The 27507-nt window shown below is 48.9% G+C and overlaps 11 protein-coding genes across 11 annotated transcripts, besides 5 other annotated features; 4 read left to right on the top strand and 7 right to left on the bottom strand.

Annotated features, from left to right (window-relative positions):
* The first annotated feature begins 1789 nt into the window (after positions 1-1789).
* Positions 1790-1816: a microsatellite.
* A 74-nt stretch (positions 1817-1890) lies between these two features.
* On the top strand, positions 1891-2334 carry AfusinC (Defensin domain protein; the record flags this gene model as incomplete). The annotated part of the gene is made up of 1 exon (XM_001261454.1): positions 1891-2334. One exon carries the CDS (start codon positions 1891-1893, stop codon positions 2332-2334), a length of 444 nt encoding a protein of 147 aa, XP_001261455.1.
* A 1303-nt stretch (positions 2335-3637) lies between these two features.
* Positions 3638-5250, bottom strand: NFIA_026330 (putative MFS alpha-glucoside transporter; the record flags this gene model as incomplete). The annotated part of the gene is made up of 2 exons (XM_001261455.1): positions 3638-4701; positions 4812-5250. 2 exons carry the CDS (start codon positions 5248-5250, stop codon positions 3638-3640), a joined length of 1503 nt encoding a protein of 500 aa, XP_001261456.1.
* A 407-nt stretch (positions 5251-5657) lies between these two features.
* NFIA_026340 (polysaccharide lyase family 26 protein) lies at positions 5658-8255 on the top strand (the record flags this gene model as incomplete). Its single annotated transcript, XM_001261456.1, has 1 exon — positions 5658-8255. One exon carries the CDS (start codon positions 5658-5660, stop codon positions 8253-8255), a length of 2598 nt encoding a protein of 865 aa, XP_001261457.1.
* A 127-nt stretch (positions 8256-8382) lies between these two features.
* NFIA_026350 (uncharacterized protein) lies at positions 8383-9000 on the bottom strand (the record flags this gene model as incomplete). Its single annotated transcript, XM_001261457.1, has 2 exons — positions 8383-8585; positions 8655-9000. 2 exons carry the CDS (start codon positions 8998-9000, stop codon positions 8383-8385), a joined length of 549 nt encoding a protein of 182 aa, XP_001261458.1.
* Positions 9001-9428: 428 nt separating this feature from the next.
* On the bottom strand, positions 9429-11334 carry NFIA_026360 (putative CTP synthase; the record flags this gene model as incomplete). The annotated part of the gene is made up of 4 exons (XM_001261458.1): positions 9429-10049; positions 10100-11063; positions 11121-11256; positions 11310-11334. The coding sequence occupies 4 exons, from the start codon at positions 11332-11334 to the stop codon at positions 9429-9431; spliced, it is 1746 nt and encodes a 581-aa protein (XP_001261459.1).
* Positions 11335-11972: 638 nt separating this feature from the next.
* Positions 11973-14312, bottom strand: NFIA_026370 (citrin; the record flags this gene model as incomplete). Its single annotated transcript, XM_001261459.1, has 4 exons — positions 11973-12523; positions 12590-12752; positions 12811-14013; positions 14136-14312. 4 exons carry the CDS (start codon positions 14310-14312, stop codon positions 11973-11975), a joined length of 2094 nt encoding a protein of 697 aa, XP_001261460.1.
* Positions 14313-16355: 2043 nt separating this feature from the next.
* Positions 16356-17443, bottom strand: NFIA_026380 (phosphatase PAP2 family protein; the record flags this gene model as incomplete). Its single annotated transcript, XM_001261460.1, has 3 exons — positions 16356-17063; positions 17125-17342; positions 17410-17443. 3 exons carry the CDS (start codon positions 17441-17443, stop codon positions 16356-16358), a joined length of 960 nt encoding a protein of 319 aa, XP_001261461.1.
* Positions 17444-17972: 529 nt separating this feature from the next.
* On the top strand, positions 17973-18904 carry NFIA_026390 (uncharacterized protein; the record flags this gene model as incomplete). The annotated part of the gene is made up of 2 exons (XM_001261461.1): positions 17973-18080; positions 18293-18904. 2 exons carry the CDS (start codon positions 17973-17975, stop codon positions 18902-18904), a joined length of 720 nt encoding a protein of 239 aa, XP_001261462.1.
* A 1534-nt stretch (positions 18905-20438) lies between these two features.
* Positions 20439-21686, bottom strand: NFIA_026400 (HEAT repeat domain-containing protein; the record flags this gene model as incomplete). The annotated part of the gene is made up of 1 exon (XM_001261462.1): positions 20439-21686. One exon carries the CDS (start codon positions 21684-21686, stop codon positions 20439-20441), a length of 1248 nt encoding a protein of 415 aa, XP_001261463.1.
* Positions 21214-21440: a microsatellite.
* Positions 21214-21487: a microsatellite.
* Positions 21687-23218: 1532 nt separating the features above from the next.
* NFIA_026410 (uncharacterized protein) lies at positions 23219-24507 on the bottom strand (the record flags this gene model as incomplete). The annotated part of the gene is made up of 2 exons (XM_001261463.1): positions 23219-23493; positions 23556-24507. 2 exons carry the CDS (start codon positions 24505-24507, stop codon positions 23219-23221), a joined length of 1227 nt encoding a protein of 408 aa, XP_001261464.1.
* A 488-nt stretch (positions 24508-24995) lies between these two features.
* Positions 24996-25874: a mobile genetic element.
* Positions 25008-25199: a mobile genetic element.
* Positions 25875-27100: 1226 nt separating the features above from the next.
* Positions 27101-27460, top strand: NFIA_026420 (uncharacterized protein; the record flags this gene model as incomplete). The annotated part of the gene is made up of 1 exon (XM_001261464.1): positions 27101-27460. One exon carries the CDS (start codon positions 27101-27103, stop codon positions 27458-27460), a length of 360 nt encoding a protein of 119 aa, XP_001261465.1.
* Between the last annotated feature and the right edge of the window lie 47 nt (positions 27461-27507).

Genomic DNA, 27507 nt, shown 5'->3' on the forward strand with positions numbered 1-27507 from the left:
GGGTTACCTATATACAAAAAAATGCTATTCTCATCTGCTGCCTCTGCTGATCCATTTGATACCATATTCTCTTGTGTAGGTGTTAGTGATGTGGGTTTCCATGCACTTTCTCTCACTGCTTTTGTAAATATCTCTCTTGCACAGTAGCATCTTTAGCCTTTCTTACTATATTAATTAATTTACATCTCATACTTTAGTATAGCCGACCCTACCACCTCACATAAGGAGCCATCTCAACATAAGAATAAAAGATATGCATATTTACAACCACAATAGAGGCTATAAAACTAGTTAGAAATCTTCATAAAAAAGTATACGTTCTATTGTATGTACCTATATTAAAATTATTACTTATTCTAATAGCATATCTATACTATTTGCATACATAAAGTCTATATTCATTATATATATTTCTAGTATATTAGTCTATAATATACTGAATATCATCTCTCTAATATATAAAGTATACTAAGGATTACTTATATAATAAAATATAAAAGTCACAGGCTTCATACTTTTATCGAAGTGGAGATAATACTAGAAACTATTTCTACATATTTATTTCAGTACTAGACACTATTAACTTTGAGAAGCTACAGAATTTTTCCTCCTTATACTATATCATCAAGATTCTAGTACTAAAGGTATATACTAAGTTTTATAAGTGTTTAGGCTTATAGTGTTGAGATATCCATGTTTAATATGGGCTTTTGTATGGGGAATTAGGCTTACATTGAGATGGCTCCTTAATCCTTATGTTGAGGTGGTAGGGTCGCCCTGAAGCGTAGATGGAAGGGTCGGTTACCATCCTAACTGAGTGGCTTAACTTATCGCTTAGTGTGTTAGCACTGTAGGGGGGCTTACGCAGCCTTGATATGCTTTGATTCCTTTGTCTTTTGCTTTACAGGGCCTAGATTGAGGTGTTCTGGGAGTCGTTTCTCAAAGTGATATGCCCATACTCTGCTAACCTGTCTAGCTTCGCCAGCGTGTTGAAGTGCGGCAAGTGCCTGATTTACAAACTCTTCTAGTAACTTGGGCGTCACTGGTATGATCTGGCATCCAGACTATCCACTCTATCAAGGCTTTCTTCTGATATCCTTGAAGGGCTTTATTGACTGGTTTACGAGCTGCATGAGGCTGAAGACCATATTTCACATAGGGTTGTGGAAGGAGCACCACTCAGCGGTGTGGGTGCGCCTAAACCACGAATAGGTACGGAGTAGATAGGCATCATTAAAATAGGGTTTACGCCTCACGGATGATCGCCACCTCATCGATCCACACCTCGTATTTCCCCTTGAATCATCATCTTGGATTTGGAGATACTGTGGAGAACCCTACAATGATATGGCAAACCCCGAACCCGCGAATGGGGCCATCTATGAATTACTCCGTCTCGCACCTCGTATCCCTCCTTCATTTGCCGATCAGTCGTCGGCCAGGGAGAAAATCAGGCAATGTTGCCCCAACTCGTGTTTCTATTGTTTCTATACTTGGAGTCAAAGTTAAATCCAACCGCAGTCTGCAAGGAGGTGGATGGCTTCGGTAGACTGATTGGGGCAAATACGAGGAGGTGCTCTACCCAACGTCATGCCGATGAAGATCTTAGTCAACGTAACATGCGTTCAACAACGACTCTAGGGGACTCAGATACTGAATCAACGCACTTCGTGAGGGTGAATACGAGTTTCTACACATACCGGAAGAAGTAATGATTGCTGGCAGAGAGGTATAAAGGCAGCACCTCGACCAGGGCATTCTCGCCTGCTCATCACAAGCAACAACCCGATCTATCAAGTCTACTCTATCAAGTCTACATTCTCCAAAGCAATAAGGTGCGAGCGGCTTCAACCCCATATCTGCTACCAAACTGACACCATAAAGACCACAATGCGTTTCACCACCATCGTCACTCCCCTCCTGGCGAGCGCCACCCTCGCCTCAGCCCTCTGCCACAACTCCATCTCCTGCATGATGGGCGGCGACTCCACCTGCAACAACGTCTGCGTGCGCCAGGGTAACCCCAGCGGCGGCCGCTGCCTCCCCCGTGACGGCTGCCCCGGCTACGACATCTGCGCCTGCTACCCGAACAGCAAGCGCAGCGACGAGGTGATTGACGGAGACGAGCCCCTGCGTGAGGCCCTGAACAACATGGGTATCGATGAGGCTGCGGCTGTGAAGAACTTGGATACTAGAGATGCCACCTTTGATAAGCGCAGCATCTGCTGCAGCTTCCCCGACCCTTGGGGAGGACTCTGCTGTGAGGATCACTGCAGCTACATTGGAAAGCCTGGTGGACAGTGCTCCGACAAGAGTGTTTGCACCTGCAACTAGGTAGTTACATTGAGTGTGTGTCGGTCGACGAGGGTGGATGCTGCTTTTCATTATGGTTTGGTCAAATCAGTTTGGAATTTTTGGCTTTCACACTCGCTAGGTTCAATTAGATGGACTTCTTAATTGCCTCATTGGGAGACACTGTAAAAGTCAGAGGACAGGGGCCGTCCTAGTAATTAGCTCTCGACTAGCAGTAATTAGTTACATAGCAGTACCCTTAGAATGTGAGGACCTGAGTAACTCCTCCATTCCACTGTAGCTAGTACTATGATTACAATCGTCGTGATTCGCAAATGTGTCGATCACTATTCAATTCAACCAGGAGGCAGATTCTGAGCTAAACGTAGCTGGTGCCCATTCGGACAATCTTCGACTCCAAGAGGATGGAGGCAGAGATCTGTTTGTTTCCCTTTTCCCATTGGACAGAGTACAGAGTGTCTGATCAAGAGTACTTGAGTACTACCTACAAGCACCTTCCATGTCTCCGCTGAATCTCCGAACCCGGCCGGGTCGTATGGCTCTCAATCAGCTTGACAGACTTGAAGCATCATCGGCATTGTTGTCGACATTGACCACCACCCCAGGTTATCATACTCATATTAGCTTACAATGTCTATCATGTCCACTGCTTCTTGGATACTGCTCTATTGTTCGACTCCTGCAACCATTGAAGAACATTCCTGCCATAGGAGGTGAGGATGCTGATGAAACGCATGGTGTTCTTATGGTGTCAGTTTGGTAGGAGATATGGATTTGAAGTCAAACCTTTGATTGCTATTGCTTTGGAGTGTACAGTAGAGTTGATAAAGTAGGTTTGTTGCTTGCCATGAGAAGGCGACAATGTCCTGGTCGAGGTGCTGCCTTTATACCTCTCTGCGAGCAATTACTACTCCATCGGTATCCGTTGAAGGATACCTTGAAATATACCTTGAATGACATGAAGGATCAAAGAAATCTACCGTTTGAGCACAGGTTGGCCAGGGCCCGACACCGCCATACTTGGCTCATCCTTATCGTCCTCTTCGAGGCAGTATCAACTCCTTCAGGATGCTCTCAAACGGTAAACGATCCTTTGCCTTGGTGACACTGGCTCACTGCACCTCTAACTGACTCACTGCACCTGTCATATGGCCCACAATCCATTTGACAGTTATCTCCTGCTTCGAAATTGTCTTCTCATATCCTATAGACTAGCATACGCGTATAAGGGAAGGGTATTGCTCCTGCCTTGACTCCTGGAATCCTGAAGAAAATCCTTCCATTGACTACTCCCTGACTAAAGACAAAACTACTACAAGACTTCCTATCTAACCTCCTCACTCGCAAGATCAACCCTCGTCTCTGGAAACTTCCTCGCGGGAACCTTGTTCTTAAACAAGATATCCACCTCTGCAAATGTCCGGTTCTTCGTCTCCGAGAGCCGAAAGTACGCCCAGAGAAGACTGAGCCCCATGATCCCCCCAAAGAAAAACCCACACTTGGCTCCCCAGTCCCATGCCACCTGCTGCATCATACGCGGCGCCAGCTGCCCGTACACCAAGACACCGACGTTATAGAGCGCTCGGGCGAGACCGACGCTCTTCGTCCGCAGAGCGTTTGACGGGATTTCTGTGACGATGGTGTAGATGATCGGACCAATCGTAATGAAAAACACAAAGTACTCGATCAGCAGGATGGTACCGATCCCGTATCCGATCTTGGGATGGGTCTTGCGGCTGACGATCCCCAGGAAGCCGATCAGGATAGTTGTCGCGGTCATGAAGAAGGTTCCAGACAGGAGGAGGGTGCGGCGACCCACGCGCGGGACCAGACACCACGCGACACAGACCCCCACGATGGCTAGTGCATACTCGCCGATACCAAAGTCGAAGGAGGATGAGGGATCGAGGCCGGACTGCTCGAGAAAATAGACAATGTACGCCACCAGCGGGGCGCAGAGTTCCTGGATGAGGTAGGTGAAGACGGTGATTTCCGTGCGGCGGCGATCGACCCCCCTGAACAGATCCCAGTAAGAGCTGGACGCGTTCATCTCGTCCTCGATCTTGACTGTGTGCAGCATCATGGCCAGCGTGTCCGCTATCTCCTCTTCGCTTGCGTCTTTGGTACGCAGCCGGCGGAGGGACTTGGTAGCGTCCTCGGTGCGGCCCTTGCGGATCAGCCACCATGGCGATTCTGGGGCGAGGTAAATGCCGATGGCGAGGGGGATGGGTAGAGCCCACTGCAGCGCAAAGGGGATGCGGTAGGCCCATTCGCCCGACATGCTCAGGAACCCACGGAGGACACAGGTCCCCGTGAGGTAACCGATACTCCAGGCCAGCGAGACCAGCATAGTCAGGTAGGGGCGCAGCACGTTGGGGCATACCTCGGCTGCGTAGGTGGTGGTGATCGTCTGGAAGACTCCCCAGGGTAGACCCAAGAGGACCTCCGCGCCGATGTACATGTAGATATCGGTTGCAAAGAATTGCAAAAAATAAAACACCCCATGAGGAAGAGCGAGCCCATCATTAGCCAGCGGTAGCCGAACCAGTCGCACAGCAGACCATTAAGCAGGAGACCGACAATCTCTCCAGCGTTGACTCCATTGCTGACGGCAGCTTGGAGGTTTGCTGGAACCTGGTAGGACCCGTTTTTGGTGAGAACACCATATCTCCTCTGGAAGGCCGGGAAAGCCATGAACCCGCTGACGAAGGAATGGTCGAAGCCTTCCATGATGAGTGCAGACGAGAACCAGATGGACCAGCAAACGGCCTTGGGGTACTTGCGCAGACCCTCCCTCAGGCCCATGGCGTGCTCATTGTCCGTGGCCTTTTGCGCGCCCTTGACAATGTCTTCGGCCACGACATAGTGTTCCTCGTCTTTTTCCCGGATCACCGTAACGGTGGTAGGGTCTGTCACGTCTTCCTGGTGAGCTGCCATTCTGTATGCGAAGGTATCAATCGAGCATGACCTTTGTCCAAGAAGCCAAGGGAGGCCAATCTTTATAAGCCTCGCCAAGTAGAAGCTTATGACCCTTCTCTGTGCCCATTCCTTGCGGCTTTCCGTCCTTCTCTATGGGGAAATCCGGGGATGTAGAGCCATGCATGATAGATTTTGCGGGGAAACATCCTTCGGCACAGTAAAACCCCGAAAAGAATGAGCCATAAAAGCTAATAATGCATCATCCTATATGAACGAGAGGGGTCGCGGAGATTTGTTCCTTTCCCGGGAGGAAATAGGCCGATCAAGACGACTACAAGTGAGTGGCGCACCTCTTTGTCTCGCCAGATGACCACCCCATATTAACAGAGTCAAAGTGTCCATCGTCCACCGACGGTTAATCAACAATGATAGACAATCTGCGGTGGCTGACTAACTATGGTCAGGATTCGCTGGCGGCCGGGGTCTCCTATGGTATGCCTTGGCCAAAAGGTCTGTATCAGCCTGGTCAGTCTTTTGTCATTGAAGAGAATGGTCGGGAATATGCTATAGATTCAAGAGAAATAGCCTACTGGGCAGACGGATCGCTCAAATGGACGGCACACTCGGTCAGTGGACACGTTGGGTACAGCGAGGAGTACACTGTCAAAGGCACCTCCAAATCTAAGGACACCGATGCTGGTGTCTTCATCGAGGAAGGTGATAGTATCGCAGTCACTACACGCCTTGGATTGCAGGTCAAATTCGCACGCGAGGGGAATTCGTCACTGTTCGAAAGCCTTTCGCTGCGTGGCCACGCTCTGTGTGCCGGCGCCGCACTTGTCGCGTCCGTCAATGACAAGGACTATTCGACCATTGTCAAAAAAGTTGGGGTCGAGAATGCCACGAACTCAAGAGCAGTCATCAAGCTCTCCGGGACGATGGCCTCCGAGCACCTCCCGTTCGATGTGCGCGTCTATATATACTCCGACGCGTTACCCATCAAGATCCTGCACTCTTTCGTCCACGATCTAGACGCAGATGAACCTCTAACGTCGCTGGGAATTTGTTTCTCAGTCCCTTTGGAGAATACGGAGCTCTATAACCGGCACATACGTTTTGCAGGTTCCAATGGAGGCATCCTCAGGGAAGAAGTCCAAGGACTGTCTGGACTACGACACGGTCCGACAGTCACCAACAGGATTGATCAAACAGCAGGACTGGCTGTCACTCTCAAGCAAGAAGAGTGGTCAAAGACTGATCTCCACCAAGGTCTCTCGTACATTCCATCATTCGACTCGTACACCCTCTCACAGCTATCCTCTGACGGCTTCACCATCAAGAAACGAACAAAAAAGGGCTGCTCCTGGGTCAAGGTAACCGGTGGTGGTCGCGCAGACGGAACCGTGTATCTAGGCTCAGCCAGGCACGGCGGCATAGCAGTTGGCATGTCCGACTTCTGGGAACGCTACCCGACTCAGCTTGACCTGACCGAGCTCACTCAGCGCGTGGGTGCGATCACCATGTGGCTTTACTCTCCCCTTGCGGAACCGCTCGATACTTCGCCATACCATGATGGACTCGGGCTGGACTCGTACGAGAAACAGCTGCACGCACTCGACGTCACATACGAAGACTACGAACCCGGCTTTGCCACTGCCAACGGTATCGGAAGGACGAACCAATTCTTCCTCAAACCGTACACGTCTACCCCTTCCAACCAGGAACTCAGCTCTTTCTCGGCTCTCGTTAGGAATCCTCCCCGTCTAATTCCAACAGCCGAGTACATGCACTCCACTGGCGTCTTCCACGGCTGCTGGTCACCCACCCACAAACAGCCCGCATCGCAAGAAGCCACCATCGAGCACAACCTCGACCTTTTATTCAACCACTACCAGAAACAGATAGATCAACACCGCTGGTACGGCTTCTGGGACCACGGCGACGTGCAGCACACGTACAACCCCTACCGGCACGCCTGGCGCTACGACGTAGGCGGCTTCGCCTGGGACAACTCGGAGCTCTCGACCGATCTCTGGCTGTGGCTGTACTTCCTGCATACCGGCCGCGCGGACGTCTTCAAGATGGCCGAGGCAATGACCCGACACACCAGTGAGGTAGACACCTACCACGCAGGCCGGTTCAAGGGTTTCGGCACGCGGCACGGCGTCCAGCATTTCAGCGATAGTTCGAAGCAGCTGCGTATATCCAATGTGCTCTATAAACGGATATACTATTACCTAACTGGCGACGAGCGCATCGGCGATTTGATCACCGAGCAGCAGGACTGCCAGTTCGCCCTGCTGACTCTCGACTCGCACCGCAAGGTGCAAGCGCACGCTGATATCCCCGACGGCTTCGCCATGACGAACATCGGTCTTGACTGTGGTGCACTCGCGGCAGCATGGTTGACGGCCTGGGAACGACGGACTGAGGGCTGGGAACACTGCCGCGATCTCTTGATCAAATTGCTAGACGGCATCGCGCGCCTGAAACACGGCATCGGCAACAATGCTATCCTGCTGAACCCAACCACGGGTGAGATCCGCGAATGTCCCTCGCCCACGCCCGAGTACGCCATCTCCCACCTCTCCATGCTCTTCGGGTTCCCGGAGATATTTGCAGAGCTTCTTGACTACGCGCGTGATGGGCATCCGGCTACTGTAGATAGGTTCATGGCTGTATGGCTGTCCTACTGCAAAGCGTATAATGGCGGCGCGGAAGTCCAGCGCAGGGAATTCGGGTTCGAGTTCCCGGATCATGCGACCTGGCGACAGAGTCATTCGACGCTTACGGCGTTTGCGGCTGTCCAGCTGAAGAGTGAGGAGTTGGCTCGCGCGGCTTGGGACCAGTTCTTGCATACGGATGGGTATACGGGGGATCATGACTGGAGGGTTATTGAGACTGCGCCGCCAGAGTACTTTACGCATGGGGAGGAGGCTGCTTGGATTACGACGAACGAAGCAGCGAGGTACGGCGTGTCTGCTATTTTCAATCTGGCGATCATTAGGGAGTACCTAAGATAGTTCCGTCTCCTGATGGCCTCATCTCTTCACCAATATCAATCCATCATCCCAACCTCTCAGTAACACTAAAAGCAGTCCAAACTATACAGAACTGCACATCCTCTAATTCAGTGAGAGCAGATGCAGATCATATCCTCCTCCTCTTCCGATCCCTCGCCCTCTCCTCCTCCTCATGCCACCCAACCTTACACCCTTCCTCCCCATAGTACTCCCCACAACACCCATACACAAACCCCTCAGGATGATCCTCCCGATTCTCCTCCGTGTCAATCTCCTCATCTTCCCAGAGGTCAATACCGTCCCAGTACTCCTTACCATGTACAGCCTCCTCTATAGCACATTAGCATCGCAACCCACAGTACAATATAGCATACATACCAGGATGAAAACAACAACTACCCCGCGAGTTCTCCGTAACGTCGTACTCAACCTCGCAGTTAACACACACCGCATACCGCGCCCGGATCCTGGCCCTTGCCCTCTTCTTTGACCTGAGGGCTGCGGCCTTGGGCTCGTCTGTCTCTGTGTCTACGTTTGCGTTTACTTCGGAATCAGACCCAGAGTCATCGGGCCCCGGGACCTGCTCCTCGCTCACGAGCAGGAAATCAGAGACGATTGGGAGAGCAGCCGGGAGAAGTCGGCATACGTCGCGGATGATATGCCGTAGGCGCGACGAGGGCGCGTTGAGGGCTTCGTTGAATCGTGTGACGAATTCGTCGGGGTTTGTGATGTTGAGGGTGGTCATTTTCCTAGGTTTCTGGATTTGAACAGTTTTCTGACTGGATGTGGTTGGGTTCTCGTGCTATCGAAGTGGTTATGTTTACTAGACGCGTAGATATATTGATGTTGTGGTCTGGTCTTGGCGCTATGGACTGGTATGGAGCACCGATCTACGGGATCTCCTACTGATATTGGTACTCTGATAGAGATCTATGGTGTAGCGTGGACTGAAGATGATTGCCATCGCGCTCAGACGCGAGGACGGAGTATCATTTTGTAGCTATTATACTAGCTGGGCCCATTCCAGCAATGCAGGCAAAGTTCTATATGTCTCCCATACATTGATCCACGTTACTCTTTAGTCTGCCAAACGCCGGAAACAAACACGAAATAACTAACTCAACAACTAGCTGATGCCTTTTACCGGCATCAGCCCGCCAGCCCCATCTCAATCTAATGGAGGGGGATCTTCATCTCGCGGTGGCTCAGGTCGTGGCGATCCTTGAACACCTCGGTGATCTCCTCGAGACAACCGGCAGAGGCAGCGAAGAAGCCCAGGAAGGTCTTGCTGGGCGCAAGCACTCGGCTGAGATACTCGGGGTGGAATTGCACACCGACGAACCACTTGTGGTCCTTGAGTTCGACAATCTCCATACGCTTGCCGCTGTCGTCCTTGCCGACAAAGGTCAAACCAGCCTGTTCGAGCTGGTCGACGAGTTCGGGGTTAACCTCGTAACGGTGACGGTGTCTCTCCCAGATCTCCTGCTTGTCTCCGTACAGCTTCCGCAGACGGGACCACTCGGTGCCGGGCTGGAAGTGGGTGGCCCGCTTGCCGAGTCGCATGGTGCCTCCCATCTTGGTCTTGTCGATCTCAGGCATGTAAACAATCGCAGAAGGCTCGCAGTTTTCGTGGAACTCCTCACTACCAGCCCCAGTCAATCCGCACACATTGCGAGCGTACTCAATAACGGCCACTTGCATACCCAGGCAAACACCGAGGTAAGGGACATTGTTCGTACGAGCCCATTGGGCACTCTTGATCATACCCTCGGTACCACGCTCGCCGAAACCGCCCTGAACATAATATTAGAGTCATTCTTAAAATAGATACGGAGGAAACCTACAGGAACCAGAATTCCGTTGGCGGTTGAAACCGAGTGCCACGCCTTGTAGTACTCGGCAGGGTTTGTCTCCTTGTGCTCGTCCTCCAGGTGAGAGGACTCGACCCAAATGAGGTCAAGCTTCTTCTTACAATGCATGGCAGAGTGCTCGAGCGCCTTGCTCACGCTCATGTATGAATCATGCAAAGTGGTGTACTTGCCGACAAGGGCGATAGAGACGGTCTCAAAGACACGGTCCTGGCTAATGGCAAGACCTTGCCATTCCTGCCAGATCACCTTGCCGTGCTCGATGAGCTTGGGATCCTTCGGAACCGAGTCAATGTGCAACAGTTCCTTAATGGTGTTGAGGAAGCCCTGCTTCTCCAAGAGAATTGGCACCTGATAAGTGGTCGACACGTTGTGAACTCCGACAACCTGATCCCGCTCCACCTGGCAAGCATTGGCGATTTTCTGGATAGTGCTCTCTTCAAGAGGAGTTTCGCAGCGGCAGGCGATCAGATCCGGCCTGAGGCCAGCACTGCGAACATCGCTAATGGCTCTCTGGGTAGGCTTGGTCTTTTGCTCCGAGCCGATCAGAGGGACGTAGCTGACGTGGATCTCCAAGAAGTTGTTCTTGCCGGCCCGCCGTTGGAGCTGACTCATCGCCTCCACAAAAGGTGCGCTTTCAATGTCTCCAACAGTACCGCCCAACTCGATGATGCAAACGTCGGGTTCTCGCCCTGACTCGTCCACGGGAACCTTTGCGACCCGTTCCACCCAGTTTTGAATCTCGTTGGTGAGGTGCGGCACGATCTGAACTGTCTTTCCCAGGTAATCACCGCGACGCTCCTTCTCAATGACGTGTTGGTAGATCTTTCCAGTGGTGATGTTGTTATCCCGCCCGAGAGTGACTCCGAGGTAGCGCTCGTAGTTTCCGAGGTCGAGGTCGGCCTCACCTCCGTCATCGAGAACGAAACATTCTCCGTGTCTTTGATGCGTCAACGTCAATTCCAGAAATCAGGTGGGCATACTAGGTGAGACCAACTCTAGAGGGTTCATAAGACCGGCATCCGGATTGAGGTATGGATCAATCTTGATACTCGAGACGGCCAGACCGGCAGTCTTGAGCAGCAACCCGCAACTGCTTGCGATGATGCCTTTGCCGACGCCAGAAATGACACCTGCCAAGAATCAGCGAAAGCGTAATGGGAGAAAGACACGGAAAGATCATTACCTCCAGAGACCAGAACGTACTTCATCTTGGCTAATTGAGATCAGACAGTATTATTCAATGGTAGCCCTCCTGGTAAAAACCAGGGAAGGGGGGGAAGAGAAAAAGAGAGAAAGAAAGGTTGCGGCGGGTCCACTGCAGTCTATGAAAAAAAAAAAAAGTGGATAATATCACGTGCTCCGATCTCAGCAGCTTATCTTATCATCGATCTGGGGAACTCAACAGGCAACCATCGACGATCTTGCAGGCAACAGGAATTATGACTCATGATAGCACCCTCAAATTCCGAGAATATGGTGTTGTTCTCTGTGATAGCCTATCCGGATAGGGTCCTATTTGAATCAGATTCTGATTTATATCTCACGTGACCGAGCACTTTCTAGATAAAGTAGGCAAAATCTCATGCTTGACATCGAATACAGTTTGCATGCTAGGAATGATATGACCTTCTTTCCAGTCTATCTGCTTTTGGTACATGTGCAATGTAATCTGGTTCCTGTATGAACAAAAGAGAAGAAAAATTATGCGTGATCTTCGCCCGGCCAAACCAAACCCACGTGAATCAAGAAAGACGGTTGAGAAAATACAGAAACATAATATATTTTCAAGTCAACGCAGGAGACAAAAGAAAGCCAAATGATCGCTATGAAAAGAGGACAATGCAAATCATTGCTTCGATGGCTGGAGGAATTTGGGCCATTTATCGGCCTGAGGGATATAGACGCGACCAATGTTCTCGTCAAGGTCGAGGAGGAGCTTCAGAGCGTTCCTTGACCTCAGATAAGGGAGAGGCGCTTTGGCACTCTGTAACCCAACGCTGGGCTCAACTTGTCCCGAGGGAGAGACATCAGCGTGAGATCCGGGCATGGGAAGCCATTTCTGCAGCAGTTCATAGGCAGCCAGGGTGAAACCGAACTGCGGTGACGAACGAACGATACGAGCAGGACCACCCTTGAAGAAGGCCTTGAAACCTTCGTCCCTCCAGATCGTGGCGGCACAATGGCGCAAGCCATTGTAACGAACGTCTCCTTTGCGAGCTTCAACCTGCAGACGGGTCTTGATCACATCGCAGGGTGTGGTAAGATAAGCAGCCGGCATACCGGCAATGGCACCGGCAGTGAGCAGTTGCACAATGCCAAGTCTGTGTGTTTGAGACTCGCCGAAAAGGTCGCTCTTCAGATGGGCATAGGTGGGGAAGTAGATGGCAGAGAATGGAACTGGAGTCGGAAATCGTCAGAAAGCATTTTCACAAATGTAAAAGGAGCGCGTTGGTTCGTTCTTACCGTCACGGAGCAAGCAAGCGCTGGCACCCTTGTACAAGCCCACCAGACCCAGATTTTTCACAATCCACATGGCCGAGCGACGGGGGGCTCCCTCGACAGTCTTGGCAATCTCACCCTGAACCTGCAGGCGAATCTTGACAATCTCGAGGGGATTTGTGAAGATCTGAAAAGAGGCGAATTAGAACAGGCTTCCAGTGTGGGGAGATCTCAACAGAACTTACAACTTGGCAACCACCAGCAGTACCACCAGCAAGAATTTCATAGGGATACCAGATCTTGCCGTTTTCCTTGTTGGTGAAGTGGCCGCGGACGAGATCGTTCACTGTCAGCTTGATGGCCTTTTCCGGAGCAACACCGATCAACTGAGGCAGAACACCGGAATACAGGCCGAGGAAGCCCTCATTGCGAATGACTTTTCTGAAACAATCAAGCGAGTTGTTGTACAATCTTTCGCCAACACGCGTCGAACGTTGGTTCTGCATGCGTGTCTTGACCAGATCGATGGGGTAGACCATAAAGGCACCGAAAGCACCTGCAAGACTGCCAAGCGCGAAATGGTGGACTGATTCCAAAACGCTGTGCAACACCGACCGAGTCTTTTCAGCGGCGACTTGAGCGGTGGTTGTTGCAGTGGAGACCGCCTGTCCAGCCAGCGCCAAAGGCATACGCCAGGAGGCATCAATGACCTTGGCGAAATCCTTCTGGGATAGCCGGCCGGAAGGCGCATCGAGGCCAGCGAAGTGGAATAGGATATCTGCTTCCATTGGTGTGAAAAGGGAGAATCGGGTAATGCGAGCAGCTTCGTTGAGGAAATCGGCGCGCGTGATCTTGCCGTCTTCGCTCTTCTGGGTGGCTTCGCGGACAATAACGTCGATCATGTCCATTTCGCGCATGATATTCTGGAAAGCACGAACGGTAGCATAGGAGATCTTGGTGCCCGCTGAGATGTTGCACAGACTGGGAAGGTTCTCCAGGACATAATCCGACAGCTTGTGTTTCGAGGTCTCGAGGATGATCCGCTGGAAATCTTCAGGCTCGATGTAACCGTCACCATCCTTGTCGAAGATGTGGAAGGCTTGCCGAATGCGCTCGCCCTGCAATCCTCGGAGCATCTGAGCGAACTGGGGGTATGTCATGTCGTGCCGGGCCTTGCTCCGTCCGGAGTACAGGGAAGCCCATTCCGAATTCCAATCGAAAGGTATACTGTCACTGCTCTTGTTCATATTGTATATGTTCTTGAATGTCTCCCACTTGACCGTGCCCGTTCCATCCAGATCGAAGAGTCGGAAAGCAATCTCATATTCGGCATCGGGTTTGGTCAGGAGGTTTTCGAAGGTCGCCCAGTCACTGAGGGTGAGTTTACCGGCCCTTCGCTTGTCGGCGACTCTGAAGAGGAGTCCATAGTGTTCGCGCTTGATTTTGTGCTGTCAATTGCAAAAAGCGAGCTTGTTAGTCATATTTTGGAGACCAGCCGCGGAGGACCAGCGCGATGACACATCGCATAGTAGGCAAAGAATCAGAGGGAAAAACAGGCCGCAAAACTCACATAATCCTCATGCTTCGGCGCAATAGCATTGATAAAGTCATCCTCCGTCATATAAATCTCGCCAGTGCTTTCGTCTTTCCGTGCATGGTGGAAGAAATGATGCTTCACCTGTTGCGACAGCCGGGGCTCCTCTGAGCTGCCGAGCAACGACTCCTTCACAGCTTCTTTGACGGTCATTGTATCATGCAAATATCACACACAGATCACTGAGCCAATGCAACCAATTCGCCTCGACGATCCAAAATCCAAGAAGAAGCGAAAGATGAAGGGAGGTCTGAGAGACTCCAATGTGGGTAAGGACGGGGTTATGAAGGGGTTGGGACCAGACAATTGTGTGGAGAAACAGAATTACTAGGACAAAGAGGGAGAAGAGAAGGGCAAAAAGAAACGGGGAGCAAGATGACAACAGATTGGTCTGCCACTTATACAGTTGAAATAATAAATTATACAATGCAGATCCAAAGTGGTTCAAAATCCTTCTATCTTGTCTACGAAGAGATGTTTTATTTTCAATCTTGACTTTCTCTCATAAGCCGGCTAAAAAAAAGTTTTCCTGCAGAGGACGAGAGTCCTTAAGAATGAGGCGCGAATAGGAAAAAGCAAAAGGAAAAAATAGAAAAAGGAACAAATGCTTCACCGCCTCTGGAATGGGTAAATTACCCGGTGAGTGGTCGGACTTGGGACCGAACACCTTATACGGAGTAATGTATTGCCTCAGGCCATGAGCCCAGTCCTTCTCCGCAGTATGACTATGATCGTTGACCAGGCTTGGAATGTCCACAGTGTTCTTTGATCTTCTACCGCATGTCACACAGATCTATATCGGACCTTTTAAAGTGGCAGGAACATGTCTTCAACCTACGCAGCCATTCGCATGCCACGAGACAGGGGCAGAAATACTCCTGATGGCGAGCCACGGTAAACTCCGGAACGCACGATATCCACTGATTCGATGACCAGATCGGAGGCAGGTGACCCTAGAGAAAAACCCGCCAGAAGATCTCGCGACCGAGGGTGAGCTCGTACCAGTAACCGAGAAGAATGAACTATACTTAGGCCTGCATATATGATCTCTTGAATATGGAATATGCAAAGAATGATGTCTCGTACTCTACTCCGTACGGAGTAAAATCCATTCCAAGAATCAGCTTATCCCTTGTTTCTTCTACCTTGTTTCTGGAAGAAATGCACGGGATCAGAGCTCTTCACATGACACATTGACTTGTCTGACTAGCGCAATTAGATTCCAGCCCACACATTCGGCCCGATGTGGGAGTCGTGTCTTGGTCTCGTCTGAGTCGTCTCCGTCTTCGGTGTGGAGTAAGTTAGTGGTGCGGGTCCAGAGTTGGAGAATTTCCAATTCCAGGTCATGACTCTGTTGTACGGAGAAGAGTGGAATACGTCGTGTGATAAGATGCTAAGAAGTATCCCGTAAGGGCCGCGGAGTACGAAGCAAAAGCAAGTGCATTGTACATTTTATATGTCGACAACTTTCTCAAGCGAATAAGGGTTTGTCAACTTATCCAACCCCTGCTCGCGGTAGTTGGTTACTAGGCAAGGGTGTAGGACTATGCCCGCGCGGGATTTCCCCAAGAGAGCTCACCGGCCACCATGGCAGGGAGCGCTCGGTCGATTCGGTGCAGTTCTTCAGCATGGGTTCTTAAGTTCTTTGGATTTGATTATTAGATAAAGTAGTCCGGCTGCCGAAAATGTCTGATGGATCAGATGTCATCTGTGCTGTGGCATTCCATCTCCCAATGTCGAGAAGCAGTAGTCGGTAGTTGAGGTCTGCTAGGATTAATGATGTGCACTGCATAAAGACAGGGTGATTCATTAGTGGCATTGGCTTATCGATAACGTCACTATCAACACCTTATTCAACTGGAAGTTCATATTCTGTAGATTTTGCGCGTCGTTGTACACAAGCATCCTTTGATCTCGACTTTTGCAGCTAAGTGACTACTGATGTGTTTTAACACTGTATGGCTGTGATGCTTGAAGTGTCCGATGTCATTGTTGGCGTTGTCAGCCGGTTCCTAGAGTATGTATGTACAACATATATTCAACCTTCGTGGATCTCGAAATTGAAGATTAGACAATGGACTTCATTGAGGCTTTAGTCTGAAAATAATTTCAGAACGCGGCACATTCCTCTTGACTGACCTCTAATAATGTTGCCTAAGACATAAAGAAAGAATATAATCGACTGCCTCCGGACCACTATTGCTCCGGCTTCTCCATGCGGAGCAACTTGAACAGTACCCGCTCCACCGGCAACAAAACCAACATGGCATGATTGAATCTATACGCCGTCAAGGTCACGCAAACACCGACGAAGGCATCCAAAACAAAGTGGTTTGCCGTCGCGACAATTGTCACGCCCATCATCATGGGCCAGAGCGGCGCGACCACGCGAATGAACCAGTGTGGGCTGTATCGCAACAAGCACAGAGCAATGAAAACAGCGTTACCAAAATGCAGCGAAGGCATTGCCGCAATTGTGAGCTGGAACTTGTTTTGTGTCCAAGCGGATCCGGCACTGTTGTCATGCAGCATATCGACGAAGCCGTACTCCTCCGGCAGTAGTCGTGGCGGACTACATCGCCAAAGAGTGAGGATTATAAATGCTATCACATTTTCGAGAGCCAGAGTGCGGCGGACTCCTTGGTATTTTTCCCTTTGGAAAAAGGTATAGCCATAGACGAGGAAGATGACGCCCAATACAATGTGCGAGTAATATACTCTAGCGAGAACAGCCTTTAGCCAAGGCGCGCGATTGAGGACGAATCGTTGCACTCGTAGTTCGACGTCTATATGTAAGAAATGTTCTAGACTGAGGATCTGATGCGCATGGCGCTTAGCCGTCTCAAAAATGGCTTCGTTGTCGCTGATCGCTCGGGCAGAGATCGCGCGCAGTCCTTGGTAGATCTGGGCCACTGTCAGATGATCGCGTCACAGATCAAGAAAGAGAAACAGAATGATGCCGTACCCAATACGTAAGTAGCCAATACCATATCTCTATAAGAAACGGAAAACGGGCAAGAATTCGTGTTTGGATGTTGGGGCTCCCCTTGGATGATCTCCTTGGTTTTAGAGCTTCGCAGTCTTCATCCTGAAGCAACGGTGTCTCAACGCAGGGTGTCTCTGAGAACTTGATATCTTTGCGACGGTTGATGAGGGTGCCAGCGGTAAAAATAGCCACAATCGCTGTAGTCATAAATAGTCAGTCAATCCTGTCCGTTGTCATTGTCGGAGGTTGTAGCGATCGACTTACCGGCGGGCTCAAGAATAATTCCCAATACGCCCATGATGAAACTGCCGACTGCGATCCACGGTGGCTCGTTCAAGGATCATTAAGGGTGATCATTCCTAACAAAATATTTAAGTTGTAGATCCGTCGGCTCAGTGCGGATCAGGCAGTCTTGCACACAACAGTTGTGTGCTACCAATTGGCTATGGCTGACGTCACCTGCAGACCCGCTGCAAGCGATGGAGAGAAAGATGGAAAACCCAAGGATAAGGCTGGACGAACTGAACAGTACTAGGTAAAATGTTGTTCTGGACAGAATACAGGGCATAAATCAATGTGGCGGCAAGTCTGAACTCATGTGGCCGGGTACTCAGCTGCTGTTGATATGGGATATCTTCCACCATCTGCATTAAGAAAGTACCTACAATGACGCACCTTCAACTTTGTGTGATACCGTGACATTGTTTACTAAATTCCCCCAAGGGATAACCTGTACGTCTCGAATCCGACACCCTCTTAGCGTCGTCGTCGCATATCTACACCTTAGCTATCTTGTCGGCATGCTCGGCATATCTCACCCATTTTTGATGGCAGGTTTTTGGTCTCCTATATGGTTCTTCATAACATCCTTCTCTAGGCGTATTAGCTCAATCCTGCCCCTACGCAACCAGCCAGTCGTAGCAGCACCTGTTGAGGTGAGGCATATCCTGAATCTACCTCAGCGGAGCTTCTACTGAAGATTAAGCAGGAAGTATTGTCCCTGGATCTCGAGGAAAATGATTATCTCTATCGAATAAGGAGAAATTCAAGGATCGTATATGTTTCTATCCTTGATGGGGATATCATTCCTCGTGATTGCAGGACAGACGGCGATCGAGTTCTTCCAAAGCTGCAAAAACTTTTAAAGTGGGAGGAGGAATGGAAAACACTCACTGTTCGGAGAGGCTTCCAGGGTATTGAAAGCAATCTAGACGAATTTAAGCCACACGGGCTACATCTCGAACAACTTAGTATTCCTGGTGCCATCTTTCTCAATCTTTTAGACATGAGAAAGGTCTCTCGGATCAGTGATCGCATCTCCCGAGTAAACTATGACGGTGAAACGTGGATACTGAAGATTGCCCGATTCAGACACGAAATTCCGGCCCTGCAAGAAGAGGTTTCGATATATTCTACTCTAACAGCAAGCGCTTTTCCTCTCGCTCCGAAATTTATTGGCTTCGTCTATGAGGAAACAAAAGCACGAACAGTTGGCTTTCTAATGGAGGAAATTTTGGGGGAAACACCAGACATACATAATCTCAAAGATTGTGTGGAAACTGTTCGTCTGCTGCATACATTTGGAATTGTGCATGGGGACCTCAACAAGTACAACTTTCTGATGACGGAACACGGTGCGAAAATTTTCGATTTTGAGGCTTCTGCTGCTGAGGGAGAAGTGGACCCAACAGCAGCTGAGGAGGAATTAAAGGCTCTTGCAAGCAAGCTGGCAGATGAATCAGGCATTGGCAAACGTTAAGTCGCTCATCTGACTGCCTATTGAGGCGCCCTTATGATTAAGAGACAACCCACTTTCTTGCTTCCCTAGTCTTTCAGGCGCTCTGCAGACACGTCCTGCATTAGTATTGATATAGCAATCTTACACACAGTATTTGTGTGCCACTAATTGAGTATAACTCCAGACCCGTTCCATGGAGGAAGAGATACATGCATACAAGGTGAAGCTGGATGGTCATACAGAGCTTCAGCACCAGGCAAAATATTGTTCTGCGCAAAATACAATGAACGAGGATTATAAATCAAAGTGATAGCAAGCCTGAGCGCAAGTCTTTGCTGCTATTGATATGGATGTCGTCCTCTATCTGCTTTAAGCATACCTATAATGTACCTTTAACCTTGTGTGATAATGTGACAATGATCAATGGTGTAACAAATTCCTCCCCCCTACAAAGACACTCATATCATGAGCTTTTTCAACGACTGCCGCTTTCTGCTCAGTAAGCAGGAGTGGTCAACCCACCCGTAGACAAGATAGATAGAAGCGAAAAGTCGACCACTGGACGAAGAATGAACATTGAATCGTCAGTTTGTCAGTCTTCCCTTTCTAAGATTCCGATTGCTGTCTCTCTTACTTTCGGGGGACGGGTCTAACAAGAGCCATTGACTCCTACCAAATACTTTCTTGTCTCATCGTGCCTTTCTCATTGGCACGGAGGATACTGCCGAATCTGTACTTGGGATGCCACTGACGAAACTCAATATTACGATCCAGTCGTATATTCCTGAGATGTCGGCCACCGAGATGGTCAACAAATGTCAGTATTGAGCTCACAACTCTAGGTTCACACTGCAGTGTGATGATTATGCCAAAGATGTGAGAGTGATGAGCACAGAGAGACGTATCTAAGTGAAGAGAACACCATGGCTGCAGACAGATTGTGACTGTGGTGCATGACCGTCCGGTTTCTGCGATCATTGGTAACTAGAGTGGCACCCAACTTTACCTTCCATCTTCTGTCTAAAGAGACGGGCTTTCGAACCCCTAAGTCAAATATGCATTAGTACATAACTAGCGGCTCTGTATCTAACGAGTAACAATACGTGACTTTAGGATTGATACTATAATTGTGGTATATATTAGTTTGTGCCTGAAATTTTTGAGTATTACAGAGTTCGAAATCGACTTCGAGCATATACTGGTATTTCACAGCCCCATTGCCATGACTTCGTAGATTATTGGGGACTGGCTCTTAATAAAAGCTGTTGGGTCTAAACAGTTACAATTGTTGTGGTGGTGGTGGCCGGGTCCTATACTTCTGGCATTTTTTCGAACTAAACTAATTCTAATTTGCGAACATATTCAGGACAAACTGAAGGTGCAGCAATACTTATCAATATTCAACTGCCCCAGGCAGTGAAAATCTTCCCATGTCACTCCCAAGGTTCTGCCGCAAGAACCAGTCAATCACTTTAGTGCCCTGAAATGAGTTTAGCTGCTCTGCTAGACCTTCTTAGTTGAAGATGATCGGAAATAATAAAGAATTGGAATCAGATCAATCTCTCAATCTACTAAATGGAGTTCCACCTCTGTAAACTAAACGTAATATTGGGCTGTTGACGGTGGCAACCCATAATGTCTGCTTGAGCAGCTGGATGTTTTCCATAGATAGAGACATTGACCTTCGCCCATCTGATGTCTCAAAATATACATCTCCATCACAGACATAGCAGACAAACATCCCATAGATACTTCGTTGAGCCCAAATTTTGCCCAACATTAAGGCAGCATCAGCATGCATATTGAAGATGGGAGAAAGGAAATCATCATATTTCCACAGGAGAGCTTCTATCTTGGACGCCACTTCCCAGTCTCCTTTATCTAATCGGCACATGATCGCCCGGAGGATCTCGGCCGGCCAGGGAGATTGTTTGCCTAGGGCCTCAATAGCTGCCCGCCGCACCTGTTTGTCTTTGTCGTTTAATCGGCACACGACCGCCTCGACAATCTCAGGAGGCCAGGAAGCTTGTGTGCCTAGGGTCTGAATAGCTGCTACCCTCACATCTTCATCATTGTCGTCTAACCGGCATACAACAGCCTCGAAGATCTCGGGCGACCAGGGACACTGTGTGTCTAAGGCCTTAGTAGCTGCCCATCGCACACGGTTGTCATCGTTGCCCAATTGGCACATGATACCCTGAAGGATTTCGGGCGACCAGGGAGCTTGTCTGCCAAATGCAAGAGCAGCTAGTGCCCTAACAACCAAGTCGTTATCTTCTAATCGGCATATGACTGCCTTGCTAATCTGAGGTGGCCATGGAGAATGTCTGCCTAAGGCCTGAACAGCTGCTGCCCTCACATCCGCGTTGTCGTCACCCAATCGGCATCTGACTGCCTGGAGGATTTCGGGCGGCCAGGGAGTTTGCCCTCCTAAGGCCTGAACAGCTGCCGTCCTCATACTCGCGTTGTCGTCAACTAATCTGCATGTGACTGCTTGCATGATTTCAGGCGGCCAGGGAGATTGCCCTCCTAGGGCGTGAACAGCTGCCTCCCTCACAAGAGAGTTGTCATTGCCTAATTGGCACATGACCGCTTGCAGGATTTCGGGAGGCTGTCTGCGTAAGGCTTGAGCAGCTGCCCACCTCACAAGCCCATCGTCGTCATTGAATCGGTACACGACCTTTTCGAGGACACTGGGCGGCCAGGGCGATTGTGTGCCTAACGCCTGAACAGCTGCCCGCCTCACATCCGCGTCGTCGTCCTCCATAGAATTTGCGGTTATAGCCATGAGCTTGGTCGACATATGCCAACGATGGGCTAACGCTGTTAGAATCTTTTCTCTGTGGGATGTTTCCCTTTGCAAGAAATTGTTCTCAAGCAATTTACACAGAATATCTTCTGGAAATTCAATCTCACTGCAGAGGCACATTTTCTCAAGATATTTGTCCTCATAGTCATACCATTGTAGGCATCCAAGTTCCATTTTTCCTCGAAGGCGTCGTAAGAAATTATTTTCACTCCCTGCTAGTTCCGAGTCTTCTGGCTGTGAGTATTTTGGCTGAGGTATCTCGCTAAAACAGTGCATAAGCAGTCGCTGATGTGCTGGGCCGAGTAAATCCCGTGGCTCCTGCTCAATATGTTCAAGGAATGAGGTTGCTCTTCATCAATTTCATGCAGCAGCCCTGTGACAAACCTCCAGAATACATCATAGCGTCCACCATACTTTTCCTTTTCAATAAATTTTTCCGGTAGTATTCTGATTGTTTCTTTTCCGTTCAAGAAGTCGCGCTTGAGGAAGAGAAGGGATTCACTGGATTTAGATACCCAGCACCTGACAAAGTATTGAGCAGCGAAAAATTCTTGGAAAGTAAGATGTGAGAAATGATAACTCTTCTCTTGGTTCAAAGTATCTGATGTGCGCACAAAGGAGAGTTGGTCAAGGACATCATCTGACATCTGGCAAAATTGGGGTTGTTCGTATAGCCAATCGCGATGGCCCTGATGAAATTCAGTAACGTCGCTGTATAGCCCTGTAAAAGCAAGGTGTTCCAGTAATCTCATCTCAATCTCCACCAAGGACTGAATTTGCATGCGTGTTCGAAGGTTCTGGACCACGATTTCACTTAAGCGCCCTGCATTATTTCTCTTCTCCAAGTTCAAGATGTCCTTCTTCCACAACTGTAATTCAATGGCCTGGTATATTCCTGTCATGGTATGTGGTAAAGTACCTGAATGGAAGTTATTCTTATTCCAACCAGAGCACAATGCATCAAGCTGTATTGGTATTCGGACAAGTCCCTGGATTAGCCAGTGGCTCTGAATAAAGGAACGGATTTGATCAGTAATATCTGGATCCTTTACAGTATTGGCCAAGTAAGTTTGCACTTCACTTGGACGAAATCCGACAGCCTCCAACTCTAGGTCAAAGGGAGCAAGACCAGAAACGTTCACAGAGTATGGCCGGGATGAAATAATCACATTGTCTTGATTCAAGAGGCTGTTGAATATCTCAGTCAAGTCAGTTCCAGAAGAATGGCGATATCCTGATATTTCATCGAGGCCGTCCAATAACCAGAGAGTTCTCTTATGGGTTTGATCGAACACCGTTTTCCAGAGCTTAGAAACTAACTCATCACGCTCAGCTTGAAAAGAAAAGTAGTCCCAGCGGAAGAATTCGTCCAGGCTTGATATGCCCTTGAGCCTCCGCAAAGGTATCCATATAACGCGGTCAAAAAGGGTTGACCACATCTGTTGGTAATAAAAGTCATGCACAATCTTCTTGCAGAGTGTTGTTTTCCCAACGCCGGCTCGTCCTCGAATTAAAATCCGTCTCGGCTAAATCACTTGGCCATTGGGAAGTTTTCGGTCACAAAATAGGTCTGGAAGTGTGGCTTCCCTTTCAGGAGTGTCTGCTGCTAATTTTAGGCGATTAAATAGTGAAAACCCCGAGGATGGCAGTTTCGCGTGCAACTTCATATCCTGGTTCTTGTTTTTATATTCTATTATTGAAAGATTGATGTAGCATTGCGCCATATCCAGAATTTCTCCAGAGAGGCGCTTAATCCTCAGACGATTGTTCATGTCATAGTATTCTCGTAATTTGGTGTCAACTAGTTTATCACTTAGCAGAGTCCTATGTGCCAATTCTGGCAAGGGAATCAAGATATCATACTACTGATCACAGGGGATCCTGGTATTCCTGATAGGAACACTTTTGCATAAGAAGCAGCAACAAGAGCTGCATACCCTTGCCACTCTTTGTTCTTATGGGAGTCGCAATAATCGCATATCCCTCGGATCACAAGTGTCGGAAGCTCATCCATAAGGCCTGCAGCCTCCATCTCAAAGCAAAGTATCCCATGTTGTTGAGCTAGACGGTCTCGCAATTCTGAGTCCTTCATCACCTGATCTGCGGAGGCAATCAACCCATAGTGGATATAAGGCGCCCTTGTATCACGCGGTGGTCGTTTGACTAACTGCTCTTTATCGCACTTTTCGCAAGTGTCCTCCTCGTTAACATGGCGGTAGGAGGAACGGAAAAGAAAATCTGCGTGCCCTCTGGGGGGAGAAAATCCGTCCTTCAAGCTGAGGTTTCGTTCTACTACTTCCTCCAGTGTTTTTGAGATAGCGTCGTCCGTCCCAGTCATCTGTCTTGCTTTAAACCGGGTCATGTGCCTCAGAAGAATCTGCGGTGGCCTGTTCAAGATGCCTGTTTGCTCGAATTTTCCGCCGTGAACCGACTTGTCATAATCGTACTGTATGACCCCATTATGATTTGGACCGGGTTTACTGACAACGACATCGCCTAATCGAATGTCATTTTTTCCTTCCGGGACTCCTCCTCCAATACCCACCATCACTCCAAACTCAAGTCGACGAAAGGTTGAACGCATGCGAGACACGACGGCCGCCGCAGAGACTTTTCCGTATACGCCATCTGGAAGGTGGACAATGACTATGTAATGCCCGCTTAGTTCACCAAATTCATAGGCGTTGGGATCGGTAGTAGGCCATCGGGGTGGGGTGTGGGTCTTGTCGAGCATGGCGCGGGCCGCTGCCGCTTCCAGAGGCAACGCACAGATCCACGCGATTGTGTAGTCATCAGGCGCGAGGGAGGCCGTCATTGATATCAGAGGGACTGGAGGGATTTATGCCCTAGATTGGTTGAAAATTTACGTCGCAGGTGTAGAGGTAATAGTAAATGAAGAAATGATCTTGTGCCGCGCCTACAATTCCATCACATGACAGTCACATGATCATACGACCCTCTGATTTCATTTTTTCTAATTGTCCTCTTCAAGCCATTGATGTGAGAACCCGTGCATGCTGAATCCAAAAGAGTACGACGATTCAGCATTCAAGAGCATCCAGACCGTGTAGGATGTGTAGTTCAAGAACAAGGGAGTTTGACATTTGAAGCAAAAGAATGGTAATCTCAATATCTTTGCACTAGCATGCGATGACATGTGAGCTATCAACATGGCTGATAATCACACCTGTAGCCCTGCAGAAACGCAATATTGACCTCTATTCAATGCATGCTCATATCTCCTCCACCAGTATGCCTGCATTTTGAAAGTGATACTTGGCACTTTCCTTCCTTGTACCAACATGAACGATCAGGATCTTCCTCATGTGCTGGCCAAGCTTTCTTGATGTAGGCTTTCAACTCAGCAAAGAATTCCTTAATAGGATTGAAACCTGGTGAGTAAGGTGGCAAGTACAGTAGCTTGACTCCCGCATCAGAACACAACTACTTGACGTGCTCTGAGTGATGGAAACATGTATTATCCATGATGAGCACAGATTTTGGCTCTAGCCATCTGCTGTAATGCTAGAGAAGCTACTAAATAAAATCTTTAAAGAATGTGGTATCAGTTTGAACCTTTCAAGGTATAAGATATCATGATGCCATTTTGAGCATATACAGGTAGAATCTAGTAGCATTCTCCCTGATAAAATTTAGATATTTAGACTGGCGTCACCCTAATCAGAGCCTAACTAGTCTATCTAAATCCTATCCACTTGTTACAGCCGGACTTGTTAACAAAGACTAAATGATATGAGTGAAACTTAGATAATTTATGTTAATAGAAATCTTGCAGCTGAGGGCTTTATTCTTTCTTTTTTGCTGATATTTCTTTTTTATCTAGCCTTCCTAGGAAAGTGCTTATTGGGTGGTTAATGATGATGGTAGTATATTAAATTCATCCCATAGCAAGACGGCCATTTCTTCAATGTACAGACCTAGTTTTTTAGTTAGATGGTCGCAAAGGGCGTCAGCCATTGAGGGGGTGATGCTTAGTGCCTGGCCAGTGCAGATCTGGGGGGATCAAGCAGTGCCGAACTGCCGCATGTTCTTGTGGATATCTATGATAGAATGCTGGGAACATCTTGCAAGCATGGCCATTTGTGATGTAGTTAGTTTTTTCTTGCTATATATTATATGGTCGATTATTATATGCTGCCAGGACTCAAGGTGGTGTGCTATTTTATGGTGTTCCGATATGTTAATGGCGCCTTGGTTGAGGTTGAGGTACTGAAGTTGATGGGACATGTGTACCTTTAGGACTGTCATAATACAGCTTACTGAGGTACTCCATTGTCCTATGCCATATAATACAGTATTAAACAGAAAATGGTATCTTAGCTTAACCATATATGGATAATATGTCTTGGTGTATTAGGGTTTGGAAATGAGTTTGCATGTAATGGACAAGGAAGGTGAAGCTGTATACCATCAGGCTTTCCAGTAGCTTTCCAGTGGCTCAAGAGGTGTATCCCACAACGACCAATAGTCTGGCTAGTCAGTATGTCGAGTCTCAACGAAGGTTGATTCAACCGAGTCAGCGATCCCATGGCCGAGAGGAGCACTTCTGAGGGCGTCCTAGCTGCAATTCTTCTGGGAGTAGCAGCTCATACGGTCGAGGCCCTTGGGGCAAGGGTCATGGCTCCTTGTCGGCCAAACAACATTGTCATTCATAGACTCGATTTCTGCAGGGATCTAAATTAAGTATCACTCAAGCAAGGATCAAGCATCCGGCTATAATCTCGCCCTATAGACTTACCTCTGCCGAAGTGCTGAGCTCAGGTCGACGAGAGAGACTGCTAATTCGTCAGGTTGAAATCCTTCAGAGCATTTCCACCGTCGCTGTCAGTCCATGATTCGTTACTATAATGCGACTAATCACAACCCAAGTGTGATAGACTCTGTTCGCGTGCGTTGGCTGCAGGTGTCTGGCGCTTAGGATGATGATGTGGTGGTGATCATTGGCTGCCGGCAGTCAACATCCCAACCCCCTCGTCACCTTTTTTGCTCTTCTCTTTTCCCCTCTTTTCTCCTCCGTCCCAATCTCATGTCCTTGCTAGACAGTGGGCGACTATATAGCCGCGCAGAACCCCTGGGTTGCTGCGAGTCTCTCTCTCCCTCAGACACTTTCCGTCTCAGTTTGTCGTTTTTGTCCTTTTTGTTCTATTTTCGTCCCACAAGGGGTTTGTTTGGCTGGTCCAAACATTATTTACTATCTTTTGCCTTCTTGTTTTGGATCTACACTTCATCAATAATAGTCACCTTTTACATACTTGCATCTTGCGAAGACTTTGTTGATCAAAGTCTTCACCTCAAGTTGCGCATCTCTCTCTCAGAGCGTTCAACAATACTCCGTCACGACTCAACAATCACCATCTGTTAATCTTTCACCTCACACTACCGTCAATATGAGGCCCAAGCTGTATGTCGTCACTTCGACCGCGCAGAGCCTTACTCGTCCTTCATTATCGCTTAAGTCTCCTGGTCCTTTCCCCCGCACACCAAACTCGCCGGTTCCCCCAAGCCCGGGCGGAAAGCGTTTCTCGAGTATTCAAGCGCAATCATACAGTTACACCAATTCGTGTAAATCAAAGAGCATTCTCAAGAAGCAACCCATGGCCAGTGCAACCAGCCACGCAGAGAAGCGAATCCAGTTCCAGGCTACTCCTACAGTACACTGCGTGACGCCAATCGAGAACCCTGAGGAGTATTACGGCGCCTACACGAAACTGTCAAAAGAAGAGCGACGCTGGATAATGCGTGAATGAGAGGTCCAACCGACATGATACGGTGTCTACCTCGACACCAGACCCGC

Source organism: Aspergillus fischeri, genomic scaffold, assembly GCF_000149645.3.
Source record: "Aspergillus fischeri NRRL 181 1099437636263 genomic scaffold, whole genome shotgun sequence".
Lineage (NCBI taxonomy): Eukaryota > Fungi > Ascomycota > Eurotiomycetes > Eurotiales > Aspergillaceae > Aspergillus > Aspergillus fischeri.